This window comes from Cavia porcellus, unplaced genomic scaffold (assembly GCF_034190915.1).
Source record: "Cavia porcellus strain 051 isolate PalLab524CR breed Dunkin Hartley unplaced genomic scaffold, mCavPor4.1 scaffold_14, whole genome shotgun sequence".
NCBI lineage: Eukaryota > Metazoa > Chordata > Mammalia > Rodentia > Caviidae > Cavia > Cavia porcellus.
In genome coordinates, this window is record NW_026947497.1 from 3,773,001 (window position 1) to 3,799,077 (window position 26,077).

At 44.0% G+C, this 26,077-nt stretch overlaps 2 protein-coding genes and 1 long non-coding RNA gene across 17 annotated transcripts in view; 1 reads left to right on the forward strand and 2 right to left on the reverse strand.

Moving 5' to 3' along the window:
• Positions 1-2,100, reverse strand: part of Slc9b1 (solute carrier family 9 member B1) — a 71,710-nt gene extending 69,610 nt beyond the window's left edge. For 10 of the 11 annotated variants that reach the window (XM_063260573.1, XM_063260568.1, XM_063260574.1 and 7 more), the window contains exon 1: positions 1,663-2,100. The gene's annotated coding sequence lies outside the window, so the exon portion shown is untranslated. Of the gene's footprint in view, positions 1-1,495 lie in introns of all 11 variants that reach the window. The other variant, XM_063260564.1, reaches the window with a different exon arrangement.
• A 146-nt stretch (positions 2,101-2,246) lies between these two features.
• The window catches only part of Slc9b2 (solute carrier family 9 member B2), a 42,420-nt gene continuing 18,589 nt past the window's right edge, over positions 2,247-26,077 (reverse strand). For 4 of the 5 annotated variants that reach the window (XM_023564329.2, XM_013150578.3, XM_003468033.5 and 1 more), the window contains 10 exons: positions 20,838-21,008; positions 20,551-20,693; positions 19,653-19,780; positions 18,312-18,487; positions 15,580-15,686; positions 13,560-13,709; positions 12,418-12,526; positions 10,012-10,148; positions 6,313-6,530; positions 2,247-2,413 (listed from right to left, as the gene is read on the reverse strand). In XM_023564329.2, the coding sequence (XP_023420097.2) occupies positions 6,315-6,530; positions 10,012-10,148; positions 12,418-12,526; positions 13,560-13,709; positions 15,580-15,686; positions 18,312-18,487; positions 19,653-19,780; positions 20,551-20,693; positions 20,838-21,008 (1,337 nt within the window). In that variant the 3' untranslated portion in view covers positions 2,247-2,413; positions 6,313-6,314. Of the gene's footprint in view, positions 2,414-6,312; positions 6,531-10,011; positions 10,149-12,417; positions 12,527-13,559; positions 13,710-15,579; positions 15,687-18,311; positions 18,488-19,648; positions 19,781-20,550; positions 20,694-20,837; positions 21,009-26,077 lie in introns of those variants that run through there. The other variant, XM_063260561.1, reaches the window with a different exon arrangement.
• LOC134478653 (uncharacterized) lies at positions 12,436-25,458 on the forward strand. The gene is made up of 2 exons (XR_010051396.1): positions 12,436-12,564; positions 24,820-25,458. It is a non-coding gene; the product is annotated as an uncharacterized LOC134478653 (long non-coding RNA).

Genomic DNA, 26,077 nt, shown 5'->3' on the forward strand with positions numbered 1-26,077 from the left:
GGTTCTGTTGGCCTGGGGCGTAGCTACCTGTAACATGACACCTGCCCAACTTGGTACTGCACCCAGAGAAACAACTTACCTTTCCAAGAGTAACTTCTATGTTCTCCTCATTCCAGAGATAAGCCTCCCACTCCCATGCCGGGGATTTAGCTCAGCAGAATAAGTGCCTTCCTTGTAAGTGCGAGGTCACAAGTTCAATCCCCAGTACCAAAAAAACCCCAACCTGGATATGGAAACCTCCCACTCCCTTTCCTTGCCTGCACTGAGCCCGCTCCAATTCCAAGACTCCACAACCACCCAAACCTCCACCCCAGCCCCTAGTAAATCTATTTTACAGACAGATGCTTCTTCAAATCAGCTGTTAACCTGTCATTCTGCCCACCTCCCAAACTCCTTCCCCAGCCAAAACTGAGTAGTTCCATTTTTTTTTCCAACTGAGAGCCGCTGCACCCCTATAAAGCTCTTCCATACATCATTAAAATCCTCTTTCTACTTTGTCTCCTTCTCTCTCCTGTGCTGCTTTGGATTGAGTGCCAAAAATAATCTTAGCGAATGCAGCAGTGGATGGGATTTGTGCATCCACTCATTCCATCCATCCATATTTACTAAGTGTACACTGTACTATGTTTCAGGTACAGTTAATTTTAGTGTTTAGTTTCTGCTGTGGTTTAGATCTGGGGCAAACTCCCCGCCTCCCGGCAGTGATTGGGTCCTGGAGGTGCTGTATCCATTGGTAGACAAACCTGCTGATGTGATGAATCCATAGCTAAAAGTGCTGTTAGCAGGTGGGGTCTTGTCAGAAGAGGCTGGGGACACGACCTGGGTTTGTCTCCTTTCCTTCTTACCTTGCTTCTTGATCTCCTTGACCTTAGCAACTGTCTTCTGCCAGCCCCTTCCCCCATGCTGTTTCTGCATCTGACTGCCAACTATGGACTAAAAACTCCTGGAACTATGAGCCAAAATAAATCTCTCCTCCCTTAAGCTGACGGTACCTGCTATTTTGCCCTAGTGACAATAAAGTGACTAAGGTTTTTTTTCTCAGTAAAATTTTGTTTTGTTAATCGCCTGACGGAGTAGTAACCCAACAAGACAAGCATGAAAACAATCTGCAAAAGAAGCGCCATGAAACGGTACAGTACTCCTGCCTCTCACTGCACCTGCCTGTCCCGTAGCGGGCAGGAGCTCATGACCTCGGAGCACCGAGAAACAGCAGGGCACACTGCGCTCTCGAAGAAAAGGGACCCCATGACGCCCCCTCCCCGCCCAGAGAGGCGGCGCTGCCGTAAGACTTCCCTGGGCGACGGACGGCCTGGGTGCCTTCCCGCACTCCCGTCTCCCCAGCAGCAAGCCTGGCTGCAGGGCCAGCCCCTTCCAGGGGCCAGCCTGCCCTTTGCTGCCCCACGCCCCGGTGGGTGTGAGGCGCCGACACTCTCGTGTGCTCCCGCGTGTGCACTACCGGCGCTCAGGGAACCACAGACCCGAGCGGCCTCCTCACTTGAACATCCCGGACGGTGCGCGCGGAAAGCCCGGCACGAAGGCAGAGGACGGGGGGCGTGCGACTGGAAGGGAAGAGGCGCGGGAGAGGTGGGACGGTGGTCCCGGCTGCAGGGAGGACGCGTGCCGGGCCTACAAATCAAGCAAAGCGGGCGCAACGACCACTACCTCAGCGACCCTCTCAGCAGCGCCCACAACCGACCGCAAGCCACGCGCTCAGGGGCGAGCGAGGGCGTTAGGGGCGGGGCTGCGCCGCGAAGGGCTCAATGGCGGTAGGGGGCGGAGCAAGGGGCAAGCCAATTATGGGAGAGGGGCGGGCCCGCCGGCGGAGCGCGGCTTCGGTTAGTCGAACGCCCTGCCGCGCGTGTGACGTCACTCGAATGCGCCTCCTGGCACGGTGGCCCAGAGTTCCTGGTTTCACCTGGCCGTCAAGTTTATTCCACCCTTTCCTCGCAGCGTCTCTTGTGAATATCGACCTAACGGATTGTAAAAGCCCGCTGGGTGTTTCAGCTAGGAAGTAACGCCAGGGGTTGCAGGTGGCGGGAGTAACTTGTTGAAATTCATCAGGTTTTCCTGAAAGCAGTTTAAATATACCCAGAGGTGGAAAAGCAAGGTCTCAGAGTCAGGACTGACGGCTCGGTGCTGCCTGTGGGGCCTCGGTCTCCCGGGGCTGGTTCCTCGGTGCGAGAGCAGGTGACAGGTGGCAAGTTAATGCGACAGGGCTTGGTAGGAAGCAAACACTTGATAGACGGTTACCAATATAAACCCTTTTAATTAATTAAACCCTTTTAGTTTTTTGCTCGTAAAGTCTCTGATCCAGGTTTCATAGGAGGCAAAGTAGAGCTGTTGCGGTTGAATGTGGGTTCCAAAGGTGTCCGTCAGGCTCCTCTCAAGGAATCCTCAGGCTTTCTAAGAGTACCTGAAAAAACAAACAAACAAAAAACAAAAACCTGTTACAGGAGCAGGCCAAACTTCTAAAAAGGCAGATTGCATTTTCCTGACACAACTTTTACTTCTAAACAGTGTGTTCCTTTTGCCTCAGTGGTTTATCCAAGGTGATTTTGTCCACTAGGAGCGTTCTCTTCACAGTGTAAGGTCTGGTTGCTTCGGATATTAAATGTCCCCCAAAGAGCATGTGCTACAAGCTCAGTCTTCAGCTTGTGGTAACAACAAGAAGTAGTGCCTTGTGGAATGAAGTCAGGTTACTGGGGGACACTGAGGCCTCAGTCCCTTTCCTTTTGGTCTCTGGGCATGAGGTTAGCAGCTTTCCTCCACCGCAGACTCCCTACTATGAGTAATGCCTCTCCATAGCCCCAAAGCAACTAATCGTGGACTGAAACCATGAGCCAAAAAAAGTATTTCTCCCTTACAAGTTGACTGTGTTGAGTGTTTTGTGGCAGTAATGGAAAGTGGATTTAACTCAAGATCTGACTGAAATTTCACCTTTCTTCAGTTTCCATAGGAGCTCACTGTATCATTTGCCTTTTTTCATCATGTTGTAGGTATCTCAGTGAAGAACATGTTATTTTCTCTCTGGTTTTAGGAAAGTAGCTAGTGTCTTTGTGATAGGATTAATAAAATGCCTTGTTCTCATGGAAAAATAAGTTAGCTTTCTGAGGATACAGAGATGAGGGACAAAAGGTCCAGCTGAAAAGGTGGACTTGCTGGGAGCCCAGCGGCCTGCTCCAGCAGCAATGGAACCCTGGAGATTTAAGTGTTTTGGAGTCCCTGTAAGGAAGATGAAGGGCACATCCATAAAGGAAGTTTAGGAATTCCTCACCAGGTCAGAGGGCTGAGGCCAGACTTAATTTGAGTTAGCAAAAAATGTGATGCCACTTGTTCTTAAAGTGGCGTGAAGCAATTTCCACCTGTTACTACATAAATGATTCATGCAGAAATATGACATTCTGAACACTTAAAAATTATGTCCACTTACTTAAGACAACACAATGAAAATAACTGGTTTTAAGTAATTTTATACAGCTGATACCTTTTATATAAATAATCGTAATTTTAAATGAGTCAATTTGCAACAATGCCAAAAGCAAGAAACCTGAATAACAAAAGGAAGATTACTCATGACAATCTATTGTTTTTTTTTTTACTGTACTTGATATGATAGAAGCTATTTTTAGAAATCTCTTCTACATTAGTACTTTTGAAAGCCCTTCATTAAAAATACCTAGTCATTGATCTATTTAGTATTTCGGTGCTTTATTTCCTGGTCTTCTGTCTCATTCTCAAGTGCCTGTCACTATGCTCTAGGCTTCCCTGTTTTCCAACTCTGCTGATATACCCGCTTTCCCCTGTGTTGTTCCCTTCTTCATCTTACTCCCTAATATCTACCCATCCATGCAAATCTTCTCCAATCTAGAAGGTCCAGTTCATGGAACACCTCTTTTTTTCCCAACTTGGAACGAGTTTTGAATTATTCACATGGCCTACAGTGATCTGTAAGTATCTTGCTTCCTTGTAAGGTTCCTGAAGTGAACTAGTATGTCCACTCATATTTGTATTCTTCTCCACAATGTCAGTCTTCCTCCACAATCTAAGCTCCGTTACAGGCAGAGGCCTTGGCCAGCTTGTTCATCACTGTCTTCCCCGGTGTTTCACACAATGCCCAGCACACAGTGGCATGTAGCAAGTGTATTTTGAGTGACAGGATGAATAGATTTTGAAATACAAGCTTCACAAACGCAGGAATTGTATTCATCAAAAATGAGTACTTGAATAACGATGAACACATGATTGTGAAGGCTCAGTATTCTATATAATAAAAATATTCAAATTATGTATCTTCACAAAATCAAATATATTTATGTTGTCTTTCACACAATTCAGTAGATGATATAGCTTTCTAAAAATAAGATTCTCCAAAATAGCAGAAGTAAAATTTAGAAGATTCAAAATGAAGGATGTTTATATTAAAGCCAGTTTCAATGTTCTTTCTTGCCCTTTTCTGTGTTGTCTTCTGCAATGAAAATATTATTTTATAATCAGAAAAATTATTTCTAAAATAATGTAACAGGTGAAACTATTTGTAAATGTGTGGCTAAGGAAATCTAGAGGACATACAACTTCAATCAAGGTTACTGAAGTTAATACCAGAGAAAAATACTAGACTGTGGCAATAGTTTAAGGAGCTGAATCCTAACTATTTACCTGGAAAAGTAAACTCTTAGTAGTGAGGTAGACATTACTGACTCTAGGAAAGAAGGTCTTTGAAGAACAAGAATGCATTGTGTCAGTTTGCACTGCCTTTGGGAAAATGACACTTGTGTGAATTATAAACTGAAATATGTTCCATCGCCAATTCTTATACCGAAGCCTTAACCATCCAATGTGATTGTATACAGATGGGTTATGAGGAGGTGATTAGGTTACAACAACTCAAGTAAGTAAACTGGACTAAGCAGACAAAGAATGGAATTGTAAGGCAAGAAGTTTTCTTACACTGGATATGGCCTTCTCTCAGATTCAATCAATGTTTATTAAATGTCTGCTGTGTTCTATACCCTAAAATGCTAGGGGTACAAAGATGACTAAAACAAGTATTCTACCCCCAAGGAGCCAATTTAATAGCGGACAAACATGTAAACAACCTGAAAAGGTCAGATATGTGTTCTGATGGCCTGGAGATCAGAAGAATTGTTCCTATCCCTGACTGGTATGGCTATACCAGTTTGGTTGATGAGTCTTTGAATAAGCTAACTTTGATTTCACCAACTGAATCACTGAGAGAAGACTTGTGGCTTTGGGCTGGGGATGTAGCTCAGTTGTAGCTCAGCAGCAGAGAGCTTGCCTAGCACATGTAAGGTTCTAGGGTTGACCCCCAATGCATTAAATAGAAGCAAAAAGAAAAGCAAGGGGTTGGGGTTATAGCTCAGCCACGCAGTGCCTGCTTGGCAAGTGCAAGGTCCTGGGTTCAATTCCCAATACCCACCCCCCTCCAAAAATCAAACCAAAAAAAAGAGAGAGAAAAGCAAGCTATGACTTTAAACATGGTGATAAAAAATTTACATAGCCCTGCAGTGTCATCTGCCCTTTCACTCTGACTTCAGCATTATCTCGCAATGAATAAATTCCTACAAACACTTTGCAGTCATAAGCATAAGTTTTCAGAGACCACAGAAGAAACTCAAAAGCCAAGGGCTGGGGATTTAGCTCAGTGGCATAAGCGCCTGCCTTGCAAGTGCGCAGTTGTGACTTCAATCCCCAGTACCAAAAACAAACAAACCAACAAACAAAGAAATTGAAAAGCCAATACTCAGTAGTCATGGAAATTTAGATAGTGGCTGCCAAAGGGACCACACAAATCATGAAACTGATGAAAGTTAACAGTAAGTTTAAGGAAACTGGTGGGTAGCTGAAGAGATTCTGAAATTGGTCTTTCCTTTGTTAACTCTGAATTGTAGACATGTCCTTATATAAATTATCACATTTATGCAAAAGACTGAAATTTTCTGAATGTCTGCATGTAATTTATGTTACCTTGAAAAATTCTTTTGAATTTGAAAAGAATATGTTGCATTTTGTTCCACTGTTATGGCATTCCAAAAAAGGATCACTTGCATTGAAGGGTAGCAATATAAAATGAAGAAGTGTTTTGGAAAAGAAAAAAAAAAAGGTAGAGAGATAAGACATAGAATACAACACTTAACATGCTAAGGGCAAGGGCTCAAACTGCTGTGTAAAGAAATAGGCACACTTCTGGTTCTAAACCATTTTAGACTTAAGCATTACATATTTCAATATACATCTTGCTAGAATTAGCCTCTGCTAACAGCTTCCTAATCATTAGCATTTTCCTCTTTTCACCTCTAAAGCTGCGCAGAAGTCTGTCGAACTTCATCTTCATTTTGATGTTCAAGCTTCTGAAGAAACCTGGGGCCCAGCAAACCGATAAGTAGGCTTCCAATGGGGGCTGTGATAAGAATGGCCAAAAAGGCCACCGTCAGCACATCCATTCCATAGCGTTCTAACTGCTCATCTCCATGTGACCGTGCTGTGTCCAGAGCCACCGATCCTATTGCAGCCTAAAATTGAAGCCAAGACAAGCACATATTTGCAAAAAATAATCTGCTTATTCTTTTGCCCAACTAAGGAAGTCATTAGTCTTTCAAAGGGTACTGCAGCTGGCTTTACCTACAGCTTCTCGCTGCCCCTGCATGGGGTCAAACTTACGATGCGTATGTACTTATTTGTAAGTTTCTTAAATATCTGCCACATCTCAAAATGCAAGGAAAAAACAGACTGACAGTGTTAATCAAAAGCATGCAAAGTCCAAGTTCTACATACTGAATTTCTTCTGGCTCTTTCATTGTTTTGTCTTTAACAATTTGGAGTTAAGAAAAAAAACAAAAACAAAAACAAAAAAAAAACGACCAAGCATGGTGCATGCCTGCAAATCCGCCACTCTGGGAGACTGAGGCAGGAGGATTGTCTCAAAACGAACAAACAAACTTGGAGTTGAGAATGTAGCTCAGTGAGAAAGCCCTGGGTTCGATACCCAGTAGTGCATCGAGGGAGAGAACAAGAGAGTTTATTGGATTCTAATGTGCTGTTTTAGAGCCTAAACTAACTATGAAACAACCCAGACCATGAAAGTGTTCATATCTGAAACATGAAGTTATAGTTAGGTGTTTGGATAACTCTGTCTCCAAAGTTGGTAGCATGTTTTACATAGCACGTACTACGGAAAATCTTATGAAAATTCTCGCTTTTTTAGAGGTAAAAAGTAACACTCTGAGCACACATAGAGAAAATTCTATTAATCAATGTGATTATCTCAGAATACAGCAATATCTGCCTCTAAGATGATGACACTGAAGGGGAAATGCTGTGCATTAGACAGCATGGCAGAGACTGGCAGCTGCCCGCCAACTTCTGAAGTCCTATCTCCCTGTACAAGAAGGCTGGGATGTAGCAGTGGGTCACACTGTGGTCCACAGAACTTCCGTCTTCTCAGCCCGCTGACCACTAGAGGTCGCTGTTCACCTACGTTCTGGCCACTGAGAGGAGCTTGGAAGGGATGAGGGCCACAGGTAGGTGCTTTCGGGAAGGACTGGCCGCGTGCTCCGCGTGGCTTCCCTCTGCCAACCCCGGGCGGGCGGAACGTGGCGACTGTGACTCGTAGATGGGGGCACCTGCTGAGGACAGCAGTCACCAGGCCTCTAATGGAAGAGCAGGGAGCGGTCTCTCCGTGCACGGAAGCTCTGGTACCTTGGGGTTCCCTACTGACTCAACAGTTCATGAGTTCCTTACAAGAACTTCACGTATTACACAGTAGTGTATGCTTCTCTTTCAGTTCCCTACGTGTGTGTGTGTGTGTGTGCGTGCGCATGTATGTTTCGGGATTTGTATGTGTGCCACATTGTGATTTAAAGTTGATTTCCTAGAAGCTCAAGGGAAAGGAACTTTTAAACACTAATACACAGTGAGTATCTACGTGCAAGTCTTGTTTCTTGTGCATTATCCACAGAAGAAAACAGAAAATTCTATACCATCCCATCAACCCTGATGTCCCTGCTCTGCATCCATAAATTTAACCAACTACAGGCTGAAAATACTAAAAGTAAATTGTATCTGTACAGGTCATGTACAGACTTTTTCCTTGTCATTGTTCCCCAATGTGATAACAACTATTCACATAGTAGTTACATTATAGTAAGCTTTGTAAGTAATCTAGAGATATTTCGAGGATACGGGAGGATGTGCATAACTTACACCGGGATATGGGAGGGGGTCCAGTGGATACCCCAGTGGATACTGAGGGACTGCCTTCCACAACACACACATTGTGCAACACATCCTCAATAATTTCTCCGTATTTTAAAATATTGCTTTAATGGTAGGAGAATGGCATCTGGGAAACATTAGCATCTAGAAACATACCTTCCATACACAAAATCACTACTTTGGTATTTATCTACTGATGTTGTTATAAATAGTGTTAGTTACCATGTAGCAGCCTGGTGGACAAAAAGAAAAACTCTAGGATAAATCCACAATCCTATACAGTCTGGGGTATAATTACAGAACATCTTCCAAAGCCTCCTAAATTAAGAACATCTGATTTCCATTGCATGAAAATAAAGTCTGAATATATCATAAATTGAAATTAATCAGAACGGTTATCTTGATTGCTATAAGTAATCCCAAATATATAGTACTACGTATTTACCATTTCATTTGCATTCAATTGCATTTGCATTTCATTTGCATTCAAATGCATATAAATGCAAGTCATTTGCAACAAGGTATTATACAGTCCTAATTTAATTAACAATTACAGGTATTCTAACAAATGCACAAATCAATATTTGAAGCACCTATAAATGCTCTCTGTGATTTGTTCACTGGAGTATACAGATTTTTGGATCAACAGATTGAGACATTTCTTAGGAGTTTTGGCTAGTTGTGAATAATTAACAGCAATTAACAATCTAGAAAGTCAATACAATAGTGCCCCTTATCCTTGGGGATGTGTCCCAAGATTATCAGTGCATTTATGAAATGGTAACGAACCATATATGTAGATATACTTTCTCCTTATTAAGCTAAGAAATTTCACCTTTTAACCCTTTAGAAGCACTGGCTGTCTCCTCTTCCGCATATGCAAATCACAGGCACCACCATGCCCTGTGCTCTGGGCTATTATTGTGTAAAACAAGGATCACCTGAACATAGAGCCCTGCCACCCTGCAACCAGGTGACCTGATACCTGAGACTAAGGGGTGCACAGTGTGGACATGCTGGACAAAGGGAAGACTCATGTCCTCAGGCAGACACTGCAGGATGGAGTGGGGCAGTGCATTGCTTCATCCTGATATTCAAACAGCATGCCGTGCTTTGCTCCCTTCTGGAATTTTCCACTTAGTATTGTTGGGTTGTGACCAGACATGGGGACTAGGAAGTAAAACGGAATGAAGGAGGATTACAGTAAAGCAGCTGCTGAGTGTTTTCAATCTTTGCTTGATTATGTATCCTGAGGTCAACAGTGACATTGACACAGAAGTACTTCCAAACACTAGGCTAGGCCATGCCATTTCTTTCGTACTCTCTTCTGGAAGATACTGAAATAAAGAGTTCACATCTCTTTCTTCAGTTAAAGAGCTCCGAATGATAAAGACTCAAATTCCTCCTGTTCCTACTACTTTTTACTCCTGCAGGGGTCTATTGGATTTCCAGTTTTATTCGGATGATGTACAGGTACTTAAATAAGCTATTATTTATATAGATAAGCTATTTACCAAAAGTGAGGTTTTCATTTTGAGGGATGGGGTCAGGCTGTCTCAGACTTCCAACCCTTCTGCTTCAGCCATCCAAGCAGCTGAGAACTACAGGGATGTACACCATCTTACTTGGCCCCAAGATAAATCTTTAAAGGGTAGACTCGTATAAATCCAACTGGAATTATCTACTGTCACTACATTTAAATAAGCCTTTTTATTCACTATTTTGAGGTATCATACATAATCAGCAGTAGAAATGGTAAGCTGTCAAGTCCATCATTACCTGGACTGTGGCCTTCGGAAGCCAAGCGAAAGAAATAAATAGCTTTTCCTTTATGTTAAAGCCAGCAAAACAAACCAGGAGAAATGTGGCCAGAATTCGTATCAGAACTGCAGCGCCCAAGGTGGCCACACAGAAGCCTGTAAGAAACATTTAACTTTAGAAATAATGAAGCACTACTGGAGAGACGCCAGCTCATATACATCTCTTACACTTTACAGCAAGATCCACACTTTCTTCCACGTGTTTACTTAATGAGAATTAAATAGTATGCATGCTATGCCTTAAACCAGGAACCAGTATAAAAAAATATAAAAGGTACAGTGTTTTCTTCTATTCAGCTCTAAGCTGGAGGCAGACAGAACAGAAAGAAACATGTACGCTGTGTGGAACGTGAAGGATAAAATGGTACATGAGTGTCGAAGAGGAAAAACTATTTCACCAAAGTACATTAGCAACCTTTGCAGTGAGGAAGACCAGGAGTGGCATTTTCTTTCTTTCTTTTTTTTGTACCGGGGATAGAACTCATGACCTCGCGCTTGCCTGGCAGCCACTTATGCTGCTTAGCTAAGCCCCTGGACCCCTTAGTGGTGGCATCTATGCTTATCAGGCAGTATGGGGGAGCTGCCAACCAGAAGGGACTCGAAATGCTACTGTCTTACAAAGCTACAGAACCCTTCCGGAGGGGACACAGTGCAGCTCCACAGCACACCCCTGTGCATGAGAGCAGTTCAGAAGGGCTAGTCAGCTTCTAAGGGTGTGGCTACTGCAGGGGACCTGAGATGTAGCTGCAACCTGGTGGTTTCTGTAGAAACTTCTAGAAAGTGTCTGTGGCTTTGCTGAAGAGAGTTTCTACCCAGTTGGGGATATTCAAAAACTTCTGTTACCTGCAGGATGGGACACAAGAGAGTTGTTTTGGGGACGGTGTAGTTTGTACTTCATGTCATGTCGTGCAGGTGAGGCCGGAGGGGTGACACACAGGGGATGCCACGGCCAGCACTGGAAACAACTCTGACAAAGGGCAGCATCTGAGCTGCCTATGGCATGGAGAAGGACACAGGGCTCCAAAAAACAACAGGATTCAGCGAAGAGCGTTTCAGAGATGCAGTAGCACCGAATGTTGCTGAGAGCTGAAATAACGACTGGATTCAGCGATGCACCTTGGGAGCACACGGACTGAGGAAAAGAACTGGGGCTCAAGGTGGGGAGGGGCGTCGGGGCTATTTTTTTTTTTTTTTGAAAAGTTGGGAAGAAGGAAGAAGGTGTGGTAGGAAAGGGGTAAGCGAAATGGAGAACTACATCTATCACTGTGCCATAATTTTCAGCGTTTTTAACATATGTTATTTTACACTGTGGTGAGATACGTATTTACCATCCTAACCATTCGAGTATTTGGTTCAGTACCATTCAGTATAGTGACACTACTGTGCATATTGCTAATCTCAAGAACGTTTTTGCCTTGAAAAACTTAGATGCTATTCTCATCAGCCAGTAACCCATTCTCCCTGCCCCAGTGCTGAGGACCACAGTTATACTCTGTGCCTACAAACTCAGCTGCTCTGGGAACATTGGATAAGTGCTGTCACGCAAGGTTAGCGTTGCTATGCCTGGCTTATCTCACGTAACATGAGGCACCAAGGTTCACTGGCGTTCCAGCGTATGTCCAAATGGAAGGATGTCTTTTTAGGATAAGAGATTAAAGACTATTTAAATTCTAAAGAGGAAAAAACGTACAAAAAGGACAGCTGGATATAGAGGAGGGAAAGGGACGAATCTGTATTTGTAGCAGGGGAGGGATCCCGACATGAGCAGGAAGACGCTGCGACAGAAGGAGAGAATGATTTCAGGCACCCAAGTCAATAAAAGCGGAGTTGTGAGCCAGGACAGCTTCACTCTGATGGCTTTTGAACATACGAGTGACTTAGAAGAAGGAACGACAAACATTTCTCCTCCGTGGGTCTGTATTACAGAACTAATGAATTATCTTTAAAAATTCTGGGCCAAGCTGGACGTGGGGGTGCATTGCTTGTAATCCCAGTACTTGGGAGGCTGAGGCAGGAGGATTATTGCAAGTTTGAGAACAACCTGGGCTACAAAGTGAGCTCAAGGCCAGCTGAACTGCAGTGAGAGCCTGTCTCAAAAAGACCAAAAAAAAAAAAAAAAAGAAAAAGAAATCTAGGCCATGATCAGAACAAGCCTCTGTAAACATTCTTATTCTTAAGGGAAAAATTAAGTCACTGTTTTAGATAAGAAAGAATTATTTTCTAACTAATTACTTTAAAGAGTTATGTCATAATTAACTTTTATAGAAGTGACACAACGGGACCCCCCAAAATATAACTACTGAAGAGGTAGCAACTGAATATATAGAGATCTGATTTATTAAAAGAACCACTTTGAAATTCTTACCAACAGTTTCTGGTCTGAGAGATGCAATAGATACCTCTGCTCCAATCAGGCCAAAAAGAAGCGGCTGGAAAATGTCCCAGGCAATGGCAATTACCCGTTCAACCTCACCCTAAGAGAAAAGCAGAACACAAAGACATTTTTACTATGGTAAGTGACGAATTTTAAGAATCTTACTAATGTGAAATCTGAGGACACAGCTTTCTGAAACGTGTGAAGGCAAATACTCAAAAGGGAGCCCGACAGGGCTGCAGTTCCGGGCAGAGTGCTTCGCTTGCGTGTGTAAGGCCCTCGGTGTCACCGCGGGCACTCAGGACAAGACAGGAAGCAAAGGGAGCCAGGGAGTGCGTGCCCAGGGCAGCCCACTGTGTGGGTCAGCCACAGTGTGGGTCAGGGAGAGGATGCCAGCAGGGTCTTTCCCTGGCACCCTGCAGGTTGGTGCAAAAATTAAGGAACCGCTGCTCTGAATGTCTGAATAAAGGTCTGGTGTCTTCTCATCCAACAAGTGAAAGCACATAAATCAGTGCACGAGTGTGGTCCTCAGAGTGGCAGCAACAGGACAGAAGTACAAATTCTCAGCCCCACTGAAGTCTGCCTAAATTGAACATAGGGTCCAGAAAATTTAATTTCAGCCTTCCAGGTAATTTTGATTGATTTTAAAGTTTAGGAAACAGTTCTAAGCTGGTAAAGTCATAAGAAGATAGTACTTCGTGCATTAGTGGACATATACAACTCTAGAAAGCGGTTTGACAATATGCATTAAAGCTCTCAAAATGATTATATTACTAGACCCCCAGATTTCAGGAATCTGTCGTAAGAAAATGATCAGAAATTTGATTTCAGCTTGATTTAAATAGCAAGACTGTGTGTAATATATATATGGAATGGAATGACAAACTATGTATGGTACTCCGTGTGAGTACACACATGCATGTGCGTGTAAAGAGAGGTCTTCACTTACACAGTGTGACAGTCTGTGGCCCTGGCCACCATGTAAGTGAGACCTCAATGCCAGACTGATGGGAGGAAGCTATGGGTGCTTGCGCTGGGGAACATCTGCGTATGTGCAGAAAATAGCTCTTAAGGTCAAACACCTGACTAGGGTTGAGCATCTGAACAGAAAAGATTAATCGTAAACACATCACCTTTGCGTCGCCCCATCCCAAGCCTGCCAGGAAGGCAGCGACCAGCGTGCACAGCCCACCCGAGCCAGGGACACCGAAGCGCACACTGCTGAACACGGCCAGCACGGAGAGGCCCAGCAGCAGGGAGGCGCGGGTCAGCACCAGGGCGGCCTGTGGGACAGAGGGACAGCATGTGAAGCACCTGTTAGGACTGGCTGCCCATCTGGCGTTCTGAGGAAAACAAAATGTCCTTTGTGAGCGCAGAAGTTGCTTCCTCTTCCTTCACAGAGTGCAGGTGGTGCGTGTGCAACCAGCCCTCCTTTAGGAAGCCAGGTCCCCACCGCGCAGTTAGCAGTGCAGGCTTGGCCTGGCGGAGCGGCAGAGAGGCAAGGGCCACAGGCCAGCCTATCGGCGTCCTTGCTTCGTCTGTCCCAGCTGTGACCTGTTCTCTACAAAGACTCAGGCCACGGGGTTTTGGTGAAGGTTAAAGCTGCATTGCTAAGCGGCCTGGTGGTGCGCGCCTGGCATCCCGGCTCCCTGGGAGGCTGAGGGGAGGATGGCAAGTTCTAGCTGAGCCTGCCCTGAACCTGCCTCCAAAATTTAAGAAGTCTTAGAAAAGCTTGGGCATATAGCTCTATTGATACAAAGTCTCTGGGTACAATTTCCAGTATGCTTCTCCCTAAAAGAAAGAAAAATATATCTATGCTTCTCAGTCTCTGTGCACTCTTTCTCATGATACTTGGCTTTTGTTCCCAAGTTCCTGAATACCAGGAAGGTTTTTAGGAAGTAAGAGCTGTTGTCTGTTTTCCTGCCGTCTAGGACCCTGTCCCTCTCCCTTCATTTTCCCCTCTTATATCGCTGATCTCGGCAGAAAGCAGTCTCCACAGTGCCTTCCTGGGGGTGCCCAGCCTAGCGTGGGTCACCTCACTCCTTGCAGCCTGGTTGCTTTCTAGCCAGTGACTGTGCAAGCCCCTGGTCCCACAGGCCTGTTTCCCTGTGGGCTTCAGTGCTCTGCCTAGGGATCGTGTGTGGACTGCACCGGACAGACTTCCCTCAGGACGTTCGGTGATGGTGAAAACATCTGTCTGTCTACCGGCTGGTGGCTGGCGACAGAGCAGCGGGCCACCAAACCAGACTTCACTTCACTCATCTGCACAGCTGTAAGAAATGTGGTGTGAGCTACTGCATCTGTTTATTTTACTGTGTAATTATAATAATCCTATGATTTTTTCCTTCTTTCTTCCTTTTCTTTTTTTTGAGACAGGGCCTCCTTATATACATAGTACACGCTGGCTCTGAATGTGCTTTGCAGTCCAAGCAGGCCTTGAACTTGTGATCCTCCTGCCTCAGCCTCCCAAGTACCCCCAAGTGCCCCTGCTCTGTAATTCTCTTTTACACATTGATAACATTTTTTTTCAAATTTTCAAATTAGAGTGTTTTGAAGCATAATAAAAATTCAAATCAACACAGTTTGATAATAGAAACATTAAAAGTTCCTTAAAAGTAACTTAAAAGTTTCGAATTCCATTCAAATGTCCTGAAACTTCAAAATAATACCAGTTTTACCAAAAGAAAACATTTCCATATATTTATCTTCCTTTAGAGAATTACAGGGTAAAAGAAAATAAAACTTTGCTTTTCATTACAGTAAAGAACTTGGTTCTCTTTATGGAGAAACATTTTGCTATGTTATAATGAAATGTTAAGACGTATCCATTTGATTAAAATCTAACAAAAACAGAGGCTAAAAGCCATCATGTCTCTTAATTTAGTGGAGTATTATGAAGTTTCAAAAACTTGTTTAGCCTTTTGGAATTAATGTTATTTGTTTTAGAATGAAATAGGAAATGTTCAGAATATAAATTACAGAAAATGATATTAGGACTGCACTAAAATCTCATGAATAACACTGATATAGCAGTGAGCAATGTTAAAACAGGGATCATTTCTTAAACATGCTCTTCACATCCAGCTTTGAGGTACACGTTCCCGAATGTTCTTCCAGTGACATTCTAACTTTCCCACAGATGATTTCTTTCACCTGGTCATGGCTTGGAAAATACCGAATAAAAAATCCAAGAAGAACTCCAGTTGCCACACCAATCACCACCTCCAGAACACCTTTGAGGACATTAAACATGGTAGAGCCTGAAAAACACATCCGAAAAAAACTTCAGACGGAATCATATTCCCATTGACTTGCAAGTGTTGGTCTGTAGTCATCAACATAAAGATCCTAAGAGTGCTGTGCTCCGTGGGCAGCTCCTCATTTTACAGCCTGAAATATAGGAGACTTAGCCAGGCATAGTGGTGCATACCTGTAATCCCAGCTGGGATGGCTGGGATTGGGAGCCTGAGGCAGAAGGCTCACTTCAAGTTTGAGGCCACTCTGAACTCCTAGTAAGTTCAAGGACAGCCTGAGCTACATAGTGAGACCTTGTCTTAAAAAAAAGGGGAAGGGGCCAGGAATTTAGCTCAGCAGCATAAGTACCTGCCCGGCAAGTGAGAGGTCGTGAGTTCAATCCTTGGTACTGGAAAAAATAAGTGACTTAAGATTTATTATAAGCAGAGTTCGGTGGTGCCTTAGTTCATAGAATTAACTCTTTCTACAACTCTGGTTGCAAAGTGAATTGAATAAGAGCTAAATCAAATTTCCCCACAAGGTCAACACTGAACCTGACCACTGACTTTGATTCGGGTTGTTTTACTATATTATGTACTAAGATAGGTGAGTAGATAGATCTAGCTATGTTTTAAAATTACTATGTAAGAGCTCATTTTTATACAAAGTAATAAGTAAACATTGACTTTAATAGCTCTGAGATGTACAGAAGAAAATAATTTAAGAATGTGGCAGTGAAAATTAAAAGTCTTCCTGTTCCTTCTCAAAGGTCTATTACAACAGTAAATATGGAAAAAAAAATAACTTTGGAAATGTCTCTGGAAGCTCCTGCTTGCTGCTTAGCTCTTTTGAAATATTACAGCCATAAATGAAGCCTTGCACAACAGGAGATTAAGGAAACTTTAATTTGAAACAATTTCTGAGCATAGCGTATGGGAAATTACACTGAAATTGCTTCCCTATGTAAACCCATTCTTCAGGACAGCCCGAGGCACAAGGTATTTCCCTTACTGTGGTTTCTCCTTGTGAGAACGATTACCCCCCTTATTTAAAGTAACTGCTCAGAGTGATTTTTCTTAGCTAGCTTCTGTCTGCTAGGCAAACAGTGTAGCACTGAGTTGTGGTTGGAGCTTTACGTTTAAGCTAATGAACAGAAGTGGCTAACTAGTTTCAATCTCTTGCTTGGAGAGGTGTTTTTAGAAACCTCTTGTGCCCCATCCTTAAAAATTCTAATTGAGTGAAGCCAGTAGGGCTCAGGTCCAGAAGGTCTAAGGACTGCCCTTAGCGGGACAAGCAGGGCAATGGGACAGAGCCCACCAGGCAGAGCCTGTCTTTGTACAAGAGCTGGCCAGACCAAGAAAGCCCTTCCTGCCCCAGGACCCCACCCTGCGATGCTCCTGCCAGCTCTGTGCTGTGAGGGACCCCTGCTTCCACTCTCAAAGGTTCTGATTTAATTGGCAGAAGTGAAAAGCACATTTTTTCCCAACTCTCCAGCTAATTCTAATGTACAGCTAAGATCAAGATCCACTGTTTTTTTTTTTTTTTTTTTTTGGTATTGGGAGTTGAACTCATGACCTTACACTTGCCAGGCAGGCACTTGTGCTGCTGGGCTACATCCCCTGCACGAGAGGCCCCCTGTTTTAAAGGTGTACATGGCAGAACACAGTGAGAGAACAAGTTTCCACGGGTACGACAGTGTTACAATGCACACATGCGTGTTGACTGGGCTCAGTAGGTAAACCTAGAATCTTTGCTAGTTCCTAGACTCGGAAGTGACACTATGCAAATTGCTTTGGGAAGACAAATTTACTAGGGCCTGGGTGGAGGGCAGCTGCTGGAGCTGAGCGGTGGGATAGGGTGAGGCACCATTCATTGGTAAAAATAGTATGGCATCGGCCCACAGGCAGTGTAGGAGAGGGCAGGAATGGGGGAGCCTGGGCCTCCCCTGGACTGTGCGCTTCCAAGAAAGACTCCAAGCTGAACGCATGCCATGAGTATGCTCTGCTAATAACAGGAGGTACAAACTTTATTTCCTAGTTTTAGATAAAAGATTAAGGAAGAAAGTTAAATTGGTGCTGGGCCAACACAAAAGGCATGGAATCGTTTCTCAGCCTTTGGCCCACATCTGTTTAACAAAGGTATCGATGAATGGTGTGTGTGTGGGGGCGTGGGCATGTGGTATGCCTCGAGCTCCTTTACTGTTACTACTTGGTACAAAACACACCCATGCGGAGCCTTACTGAGCATTGACATGGCACCCGTGAAACACCATGGCCGCTCTGGTCCATCACATGTTAACAAGGGGGGCGTGTAAACCTTGTCTTGGAGGTGCACTGCTCCCCACTGCGGGGCTGCTGTCTGTACTGTGCCCCACTGAGAAACCCGCTCACCCTTTGTCTGAGGTCACTGCGATTAAACTTGCCCACATCTCTGCACACCACAGCCCTGAACTCCTCCTCTGCCCGTGGCATGCCACTTGCACACCCTGTATTGAGGGGGGGGGGGATCTGTAGCTCCTGTCCCTCTTGTCCCTCCTTAGGTATGCAACTCTTGCTGCCGTTTTCCATATTACTTAACTTCCTTAAGCTTATAATATTTTAAGCGACGTCTCCAAAGGAAAAGAGCAACGTGTGGAGCACAGATTAGTTTACCTGTGGAAAAGGCTATGCCCAGGCACGTGTTGAAGCCGGTGATGGCCAGGACGTCATCGAAGCTGCCCGCAGCCATGAGTAAGGTGGGGACCCCCTTCTCCACCCCATAGCCTCCCTCCTGCAGGAGGAGCATCGAAGGCACCACCACGGCTGGGGACACAGCGCCTAGGACGAAACTGGCACACAGCACATCAGATGGCAGGACAGAACCTCACTCTGTTATCACGTCCAAATCCAGGAGCATCTCCAGAGTTTTAACTTCGACTCTTTCAAAGACTACACTTTGCACAAGGATGGTCTTTCAAATGGCAGAGAAATGCCAGTCCAGCAATACACGGACATGAGCGTTCCCTACAACAACGAATTCCTAAGTAACCTGTTTGGGAACCCAATTGCCTAAAATAGGTATTATATATTTATGAATGGCATGGGAGAACCAATAGGGTATTATTGGGCCCAGAAAGCTGTTTTAAACATTCATGTGAGGGTTCTCCCACCCTCCCCAGTAGCGAGGATCTAATTCACAACCTCTCGCTTGCCAGGCTGGTACTTATACAGCAAGATGCACGTCCTCCGGAGAAGGCCATGGTGACTAGAAGTGGCATTATTCATAGCCACAGCTGTAACTGAAAGCATCTGAAATGCTTCCTGCATGGGACCACATTTGGAACATTGTTTTTTTTTGTACCTGGGATCAAACTCACAACCTCATGCTTGTCAGGTGGGCATTTACACCACTGAGCTAAATCCCTGGCCCTGGAACACTTCCCATGAGCTAATTTCACTCTTACCACAACCCTGTCAGATAGATGCTGTGTGACACTTCAGGAGTGGCAGAGCTGGGTGGATCTAGGCAGCAGAGCTCCATAGCTGTCACCCTGAGAAGCAGGAAGTTCTTATTTCCTGCCTCATATCCGCTCCAAACTCCTACTAAGGACTTACTCATGCCCTTGCTGCTTCCTATGGCTCCTCACCACTGGAGGTGAAAGGCTGAGCCTGGAGGAAGGAACAGGAGAACCATGGGGGCAGAGGAAGGCTCTGATCACTGCCAGATGTGTGGGGGTCATTAGTGCAGACTCTGGGGTGTGACCCAGCACCTCTCACAGGCGTGGGGTTGGGTGCAGTCTGAAGCCTGTGCTCTCCTCAACAGTCCAAATGACTACAGTCTCCAGGAAAGCAGAGAGCAGACTCTACCTGGGAGAGGAAACTGAGGCCATGCTGGATTACCCAGGTTGAGATTGTTGGTGTCCTTCAGAAAACACTCGTATACACACTGGTGTAGAATCAGGGAAAGTCCCAGGTGTCACTGCACATCAGTACAACAGAGAAGAGAATCCTTACCCCAGTATAAATCCCCACTGCCACGGCAGACCCATCAGGAAGTGGGCAAGCACGGCGGCCGCACACGCCTCCACGGTGCAGGGACCCAGGGACAGGCGCATGCAGACACCCTTCAGCTTCTGCAGGGCCTGGAGTGTAAGCAGACACCCTGATGCAACACCCTGCAGCCCTGGTAGCCTCAGTGCCTCTGCAGCTTTCTTACCAAACTGGGCAGAGTGAGTTTTCTAGGTGTTCAGTTTCACTTAACAAACACTGATGCATTCTAAGTGATTTGGAGACTGCTTGTGTTGTCTTCACAATGACCCTGAGGTAGCTAACATGCTTCTCCTCATCTCTTAGATGCTCTCCTCTCAAGTTAAGTCATTTACCAAGTTAAGTCATGAAACTGGTGAGCAGTGGGGCCAGGTCTGCACCAGCCACAGCTTGCAGAGTCTACTGCTCTGAGGCCACAGACTTGCTGACTTTAGTGCAGCCCAAGAATGAGGCTCCGGGGGGGGGGGAGCATCATCCTCCCAGGAATTCCCAAAATTAGAGATGCGCACAAGGCATCAGGAGGAACAGGCTCTGGATGTCCAGGCAGCGCAGTCAGCCCTCCCTACTCACATGCAGCCTTGCACAGCCACCACCTGAAGCATGGCTTGTATTTGTCAGGGGAGCAGCAGCTCTTTAACGACACCAAATGCATCTTTCTCTGAGAAAGAGCATGGTGACATCATCTCGCTTGCTGTGAAACACAAGTTGCTCCCTGAAGAGCAGCCCTGCAGGAGCTACATCCATTTTCTTCTCAAGAATGCCATGCAAAGTGTCCACTTCCTTTCCTGAGGCTGGGGATCCTAGATACTTGGGACACGGGAGAAACATGGTTCCTGTTTAATAATTAGAGATGCACGCGTCTTACCTTTGAGTCCAGCCCAAGGCCAGCGCGCACCAGTATGACAGACAAGGCGATGCTTCTCAGGGAGGAAGACCACCTGTGCTCGATGCGCACATTGTCACAGATGACTGGGATGTTTCTGAGCAGAAACCCAGCCAGCAGCATGCCTAGAAAGGCAAAACCCAGTGCTTTTTGGCTTCTGTCTCCAGCATAGAAAATATAGAAATATTTCATTTATTTACCAAAGCTTTGCAAACTACTGTTTAAAAGGTATTTACTTTGAAGCAAAGAAAGCGTGTTTCTGCACTTACCAAGAAGAGGAGGCAGTGGAGGCAGTGTTGGTAACTTAACAAGCCCCAGGAGCTTTCCTCCAATGACAGCACAGTAGAACAGGATGATGATTCCGAATAGGTTTCCTCCTGGGAGACACTCACTGTCCGTGATGGACCAAACTACAGCCCACAGGAGGACTGCCATGGTGACTGGAATAAAGCAAGAAAGCCAGTTCCTGTCAAGAAGTTGTTAACCACACATTTTCATATAATCTAGAATAATTCTTAAACACCAAACCCACTGCTTATGAGTATATCATCATTATGTACTGCAAACCTGTAATAGTAAAAGGAAAAATTTAATAAAAAATTAAACATTGCGCAGGCAAATATTTGTAACTGTGTATAAAGCAGAAACATCAAGAAATGGAGAAATGTGCCATGGCTAAGCATTTTTTTTTGTCTTTTTCTTTTTTTATCGGTACCGGGGATCGAACCCATGACTGCCTGCTTGCAAGGCAGGTGCTTATGCCACTGAGCTAAATCCCCAGCCCCATAGTAAGCATTTTAAAAATCAGATCACCAGTCCTTCAAATAAGCCGGTGTGCCCCCCCCCACCTCCACCTTCCATCCCACTACCAGAAGGAATCATTACTTTGTTTTAACCATTCTCTTGTTTTTCTTTACAAATTTATGACAAATGTAGTAGCAGTTCATATGAGAAGTGAAACAATCAGTATCTTTACCCTCCTCACAGAAATGCGACAATACTTGAATTCCAATCATGCTGCAGTATGATAATTCGAAGACAGACACCAGCATGGTGGGCAAAGGGCAGGTAAATTCCTGGGGCCTTAACCTGTTACTTATTAAAAGCATGAAGTGTGTTTTCCTCGGGAGTGGTCAGGAACTTACAAACTGCTTTTGTTAAAACAAACATCAACAACTACCAGTGACATTTCATCTGGGCTTACAGATGCTCAAGACCCTCACTTTGCATCGTCTCCTTAACACTTTCTATGTTTGGGTCAAGTTTCTGCTCACATCTTCATGCAGGTGTGTTAGTCACTGAGGGAAAGTCTGTCTAAAAGCTGGTAATAAGGTTGATTAGCTCAAAATTTACATAATGTATCTTATCCCTTTGAGACCAGAGGCACCAAGAGAAGAGATTTACAGGGACCCGAGTTACAGGAGGCATCACTGCCTTAAGCTATGGTCATCTTGGATTCCCCGATCAATAACAATCATGGACTCCCTCCTTCCAAGCAATAGGGACTTTCCGAGCCATCCTGCAAAACCAGAACTGACACCGTGCTCGCCTGGACCCAAACCACCTCAGCCCCTCGAAGGACTGGCTTTGCTCCTTGGTCCCTCTGCCAGGCTGCTCTGCAGTGGAGCTGCGCCTCCTCCAGGGCTCAGGCTGTGTTCTGTCCCAGGGTCTCTTATTTCTAACTCTGCCCAATAAACCTGCTGGTGCCACTCTCTGATGAGTCCTGCAATGCTTTTCTGCAATAAGACATCAGGAATCTGCCCGGGCCAGGCAGAGGTTGTCTATCTCTTTTTTTTTCTTTAAATGGTGCATATTAGTGTTACAGAATAACATGATTCATTTTGAAATACTGGTGTATGTCTATTGCATATTTTGATTATTTTTATCCCCATTTCTTTCTCCATCCTCCTTCTGGTCCCTTTCCTATCTTCAAAAGTCTACTTTCAGGTTTCCTATAATCTCTCATTCATTCATTCATTTATATTGCTCCTAGTGTAAGAGAAAACATGAGATGTTTAAGACTGGTTTACTTCATTTGACATGATGGCCTCTGTAAATGGGATGATTTCATTATTCTTCATGGCTAAATAATATCCCACTGTGTATATACACCTCATTTTATTTACCATTCATTTGCTGATGATCACATAGGCTATTTCCACAGCTTAGCTATTGTGAATTATGTTGCTCTGAACATGTGTCACTACAGTGTGTTGTTTTTAATTCTTTCAGGAATATACTAAAGAGCAGGACAGCTGGATCAAATGGTATTTTTAGTTTTAGTTTCTTGAGGATCCTCCCTACTGATTTCCACAGTGATAGTTTACATTTCCATGTGCAGTCCGGGAGGGTTCCTTCTTCCCTACATCCTCATCTGCATTGAGTTTTATGTCCTTGATGATAGCCACTCTGGGTGAGAGGCAGTCTCAGTGTACTTTTGATTTGCATTTCTGTAATGGCTAAAGATGCGGAACATTTTTTTGCGTTGATTTATGGTCATTTATACTTTTTCTTTTGAAAAGTGTCTATTCAACTCATTTGCCACTTTGTTGGCTGGGTTATTCATTGCTGTTGGTGGTGAATTTTTTGTGTTCTTTATATACTCTAGATATTAATCCCCTGTCTGAAGAGCAGATGGTTAACAGTTTCTCCTATCTGTAGGCTGTCTCTGTTAATTGTTTTTCAGAATCCATCTCTTCTTTGGGGGGACCGCCTCAGACCCCTCTAGGCAACTTCCTTAAGTAAACATCATCATTACTTCTCTTTGCAGTGAATGTTTTCTTAGAATTATACACATACTTACCTTTTTATTTTTGTTTTTTAAACTTTCAATAAATTATTTATTTGTAAATCAACATGTAACATGCATATACAAAAACCTAAAAAATCAGGCATTTATCGTTACATTAGTAATCCATAAGCATGTAAAATGAGACCCAATTTGCAGAGCTGAATGTTGAATAGCATTTATTACATTGTTGTCATTTATAATCTCAATTATTATTACCAATTCTGGTAATTTTCACTACTTCACTGATGATTAAAATAAATGGTACATTTTTACCTAAGTAGCACCAAATATAAACAAGAACTTATGAAAGAGAAGAAAAACTAGTATCTACATTTTAAATATTAACTTTTCTACATTTTTCTCCTTACACAAAGCTACTAAACAAGTTACAGTTAAATGTTCTACTTATATTTCTCGCTTTGATATATGTTCATAAAGTCTGTGTTTTCTAAATTTTTAGGGTTATATAGTTAGACATTTAAAATATATACTTTATGGGGAAAGTGGGGAACCACTCAGACTGTGTCAAAAATCAGGGGTGTCTAAGGCCACTAAACACGTGACCTCTCCTGTACAGCAGAGGCATAGTGGGAAGTAATTCCATTCGTGTGACTTAGCACAGGCAAACACGCACGCGCTGGTGACGGCACTATGTAAGAATGTAAACATGAGGTAACAACTTGTATAAGAATTACACAATAAAGATGGAGATAGCGCTCTGCCTCTGGCTCTCTGCTCTGCTCTGCTCAATGCTGCCTGCTGTCGCTGCTGATGTCTTGCACACATCCATTCTTTAACCTTGGGACCTCACCTGTGAAAATCTCCTTTGGGCCCCGAGCAGGCTGACATGGATATGTTAGCTAGCTGACCTAAGTTAGCACAATCATTTGAATTGGGTTTTGGCATACTGGGCAGGTTTTCTTTCTTTCCTTTAGATTCTCTGCACATGTGAAATCTGACATGAAGTGTCCCATTTTGCCATGAACAATCCAACCATTTTTAGGTTGATCTTGGCAAATCACACAAGAGTCAAGAGCAGTAAGAGGAAAACTAGATTCCACGACTTTCTTGTTTTTTCCTTCTTAAACTTTTAACATCTTCTTGGCTGCTATTAGTGCTACTGCAAACTGATGGCTGAGTTTGGTCCTCACTTGCCTGTGACTGGGAAGCTTGTGTGACTTTATCATTATTTTTATCAACACAGGTTGAACCGTCTCTCCAGAACTGTCTATTGCAGTTTTGGGGCCATCAAGCACACCCAAGCCCTCATCCACCGGTACTGAATTTTATTATTTTTTTAATTAATTTATTTTTTGTCTTTTTTGTTTTTATTAGTACCAGGGATCGAACTCACGACCTCACACTTGTAAGGCAGGCGCTTATGCCTCTGAGCTAAATCCCCAGCCCCTTGTATTGAATTTTCTAATTTAGCTTTCTCAGACTTCCTCTTTATCTTCCAGAAGCCGGTCCTCATGAACGGCCCTTCATTTGTTGCACTGGGATGGAAGAGAAGAATTCATTTCATTCACTGCATGAAGTATACTTCCAATTGTCAGTAAGGGATTTCAGGACCTTTTCAGATGAATCAGTATCACCTTCCCCTGCCTGAATCACAGTATTTGACGGCCGGCCTTCATCATCTTCACCCAAGAGTTCCTGTCCTTCTTCACTAACACTATAATCTTCCAAATCAAAGAGATTCAACTCCAAATTCTGAATTGATCTGAAACTGATTCCTGATCCACCCAGTCACCTGAATGTTCACTTATACCATCATCCAGATCTGATCTGATGGAGTCTTCATCAATTCACTGCTATTACTTCTTTCATAACTTATCTCCCTTACTCCGCAGAGCCGGTTCCCATCACCCTGGGCCTTGGCTCACTGAAGATTCCCCTCGAGGGCCAAGGCCCCTGGGGAGCTCAGACACACTTGGGAACTGAGGAAGGAGGCCTCAGGCAGGGAAAGCAGCTGGACCTCTGCCCAGGGTGCGGTGGGGACTGGGGCTACCCCAAAGACTAAGCTTTTGCTGTATTTTCCAGTCACAAGGCCGCCTATACTTACCTTTAAAAAAAAAATAAACCATCATTCAATATGGCATCTCAAACTTTTTACCTAGGACAATTAGCCTGATTCGTGAATGACTTCCTTTAGTAAACATATTTTTTTGTCAAAATGTGAAATGTTTCTTAAATGATTCACAACTTCATAAGTTTGTCTTATGAAATGATAATACTCAAAATAGAAAAGCTCACGGGAAGACTGCATTGGGGCACACCACTTCAAACTCAAACCTTATGACCAAAGCATCAAAAATAAACACAAACCTAGTAACAGTAAGAGCACAGCTGAACTCCATGGATGTCTGTCTTACACTCAGTGTGTTCTTTGCAGACTTCCTACTTGAGATGCCGATTCGTGTAGACATTGACTTTATTTTTATTTTTTGGTACCAGGGATCGAACTGGCAACTTTGTGCTTGCCAGGCAGGCACTTATGCCACTGAACTAAGTCCCTGGCCTCCGAGACATCGATTTTAAAAACACAGCCACTCCATCAAAATAACCCAGGCTAGAGCCTTCTCCATTTTCAAAATAAAAAGAAAAATGAACAGAGGGAAAATTGACTGCAGTTTCTCCCTTTGTGATGTCTGCGCTTTCATGCATGTGACTAGTTGCACTAGGAAGCCCACAGCTGCGGACAGGAGAGAGCCCTCG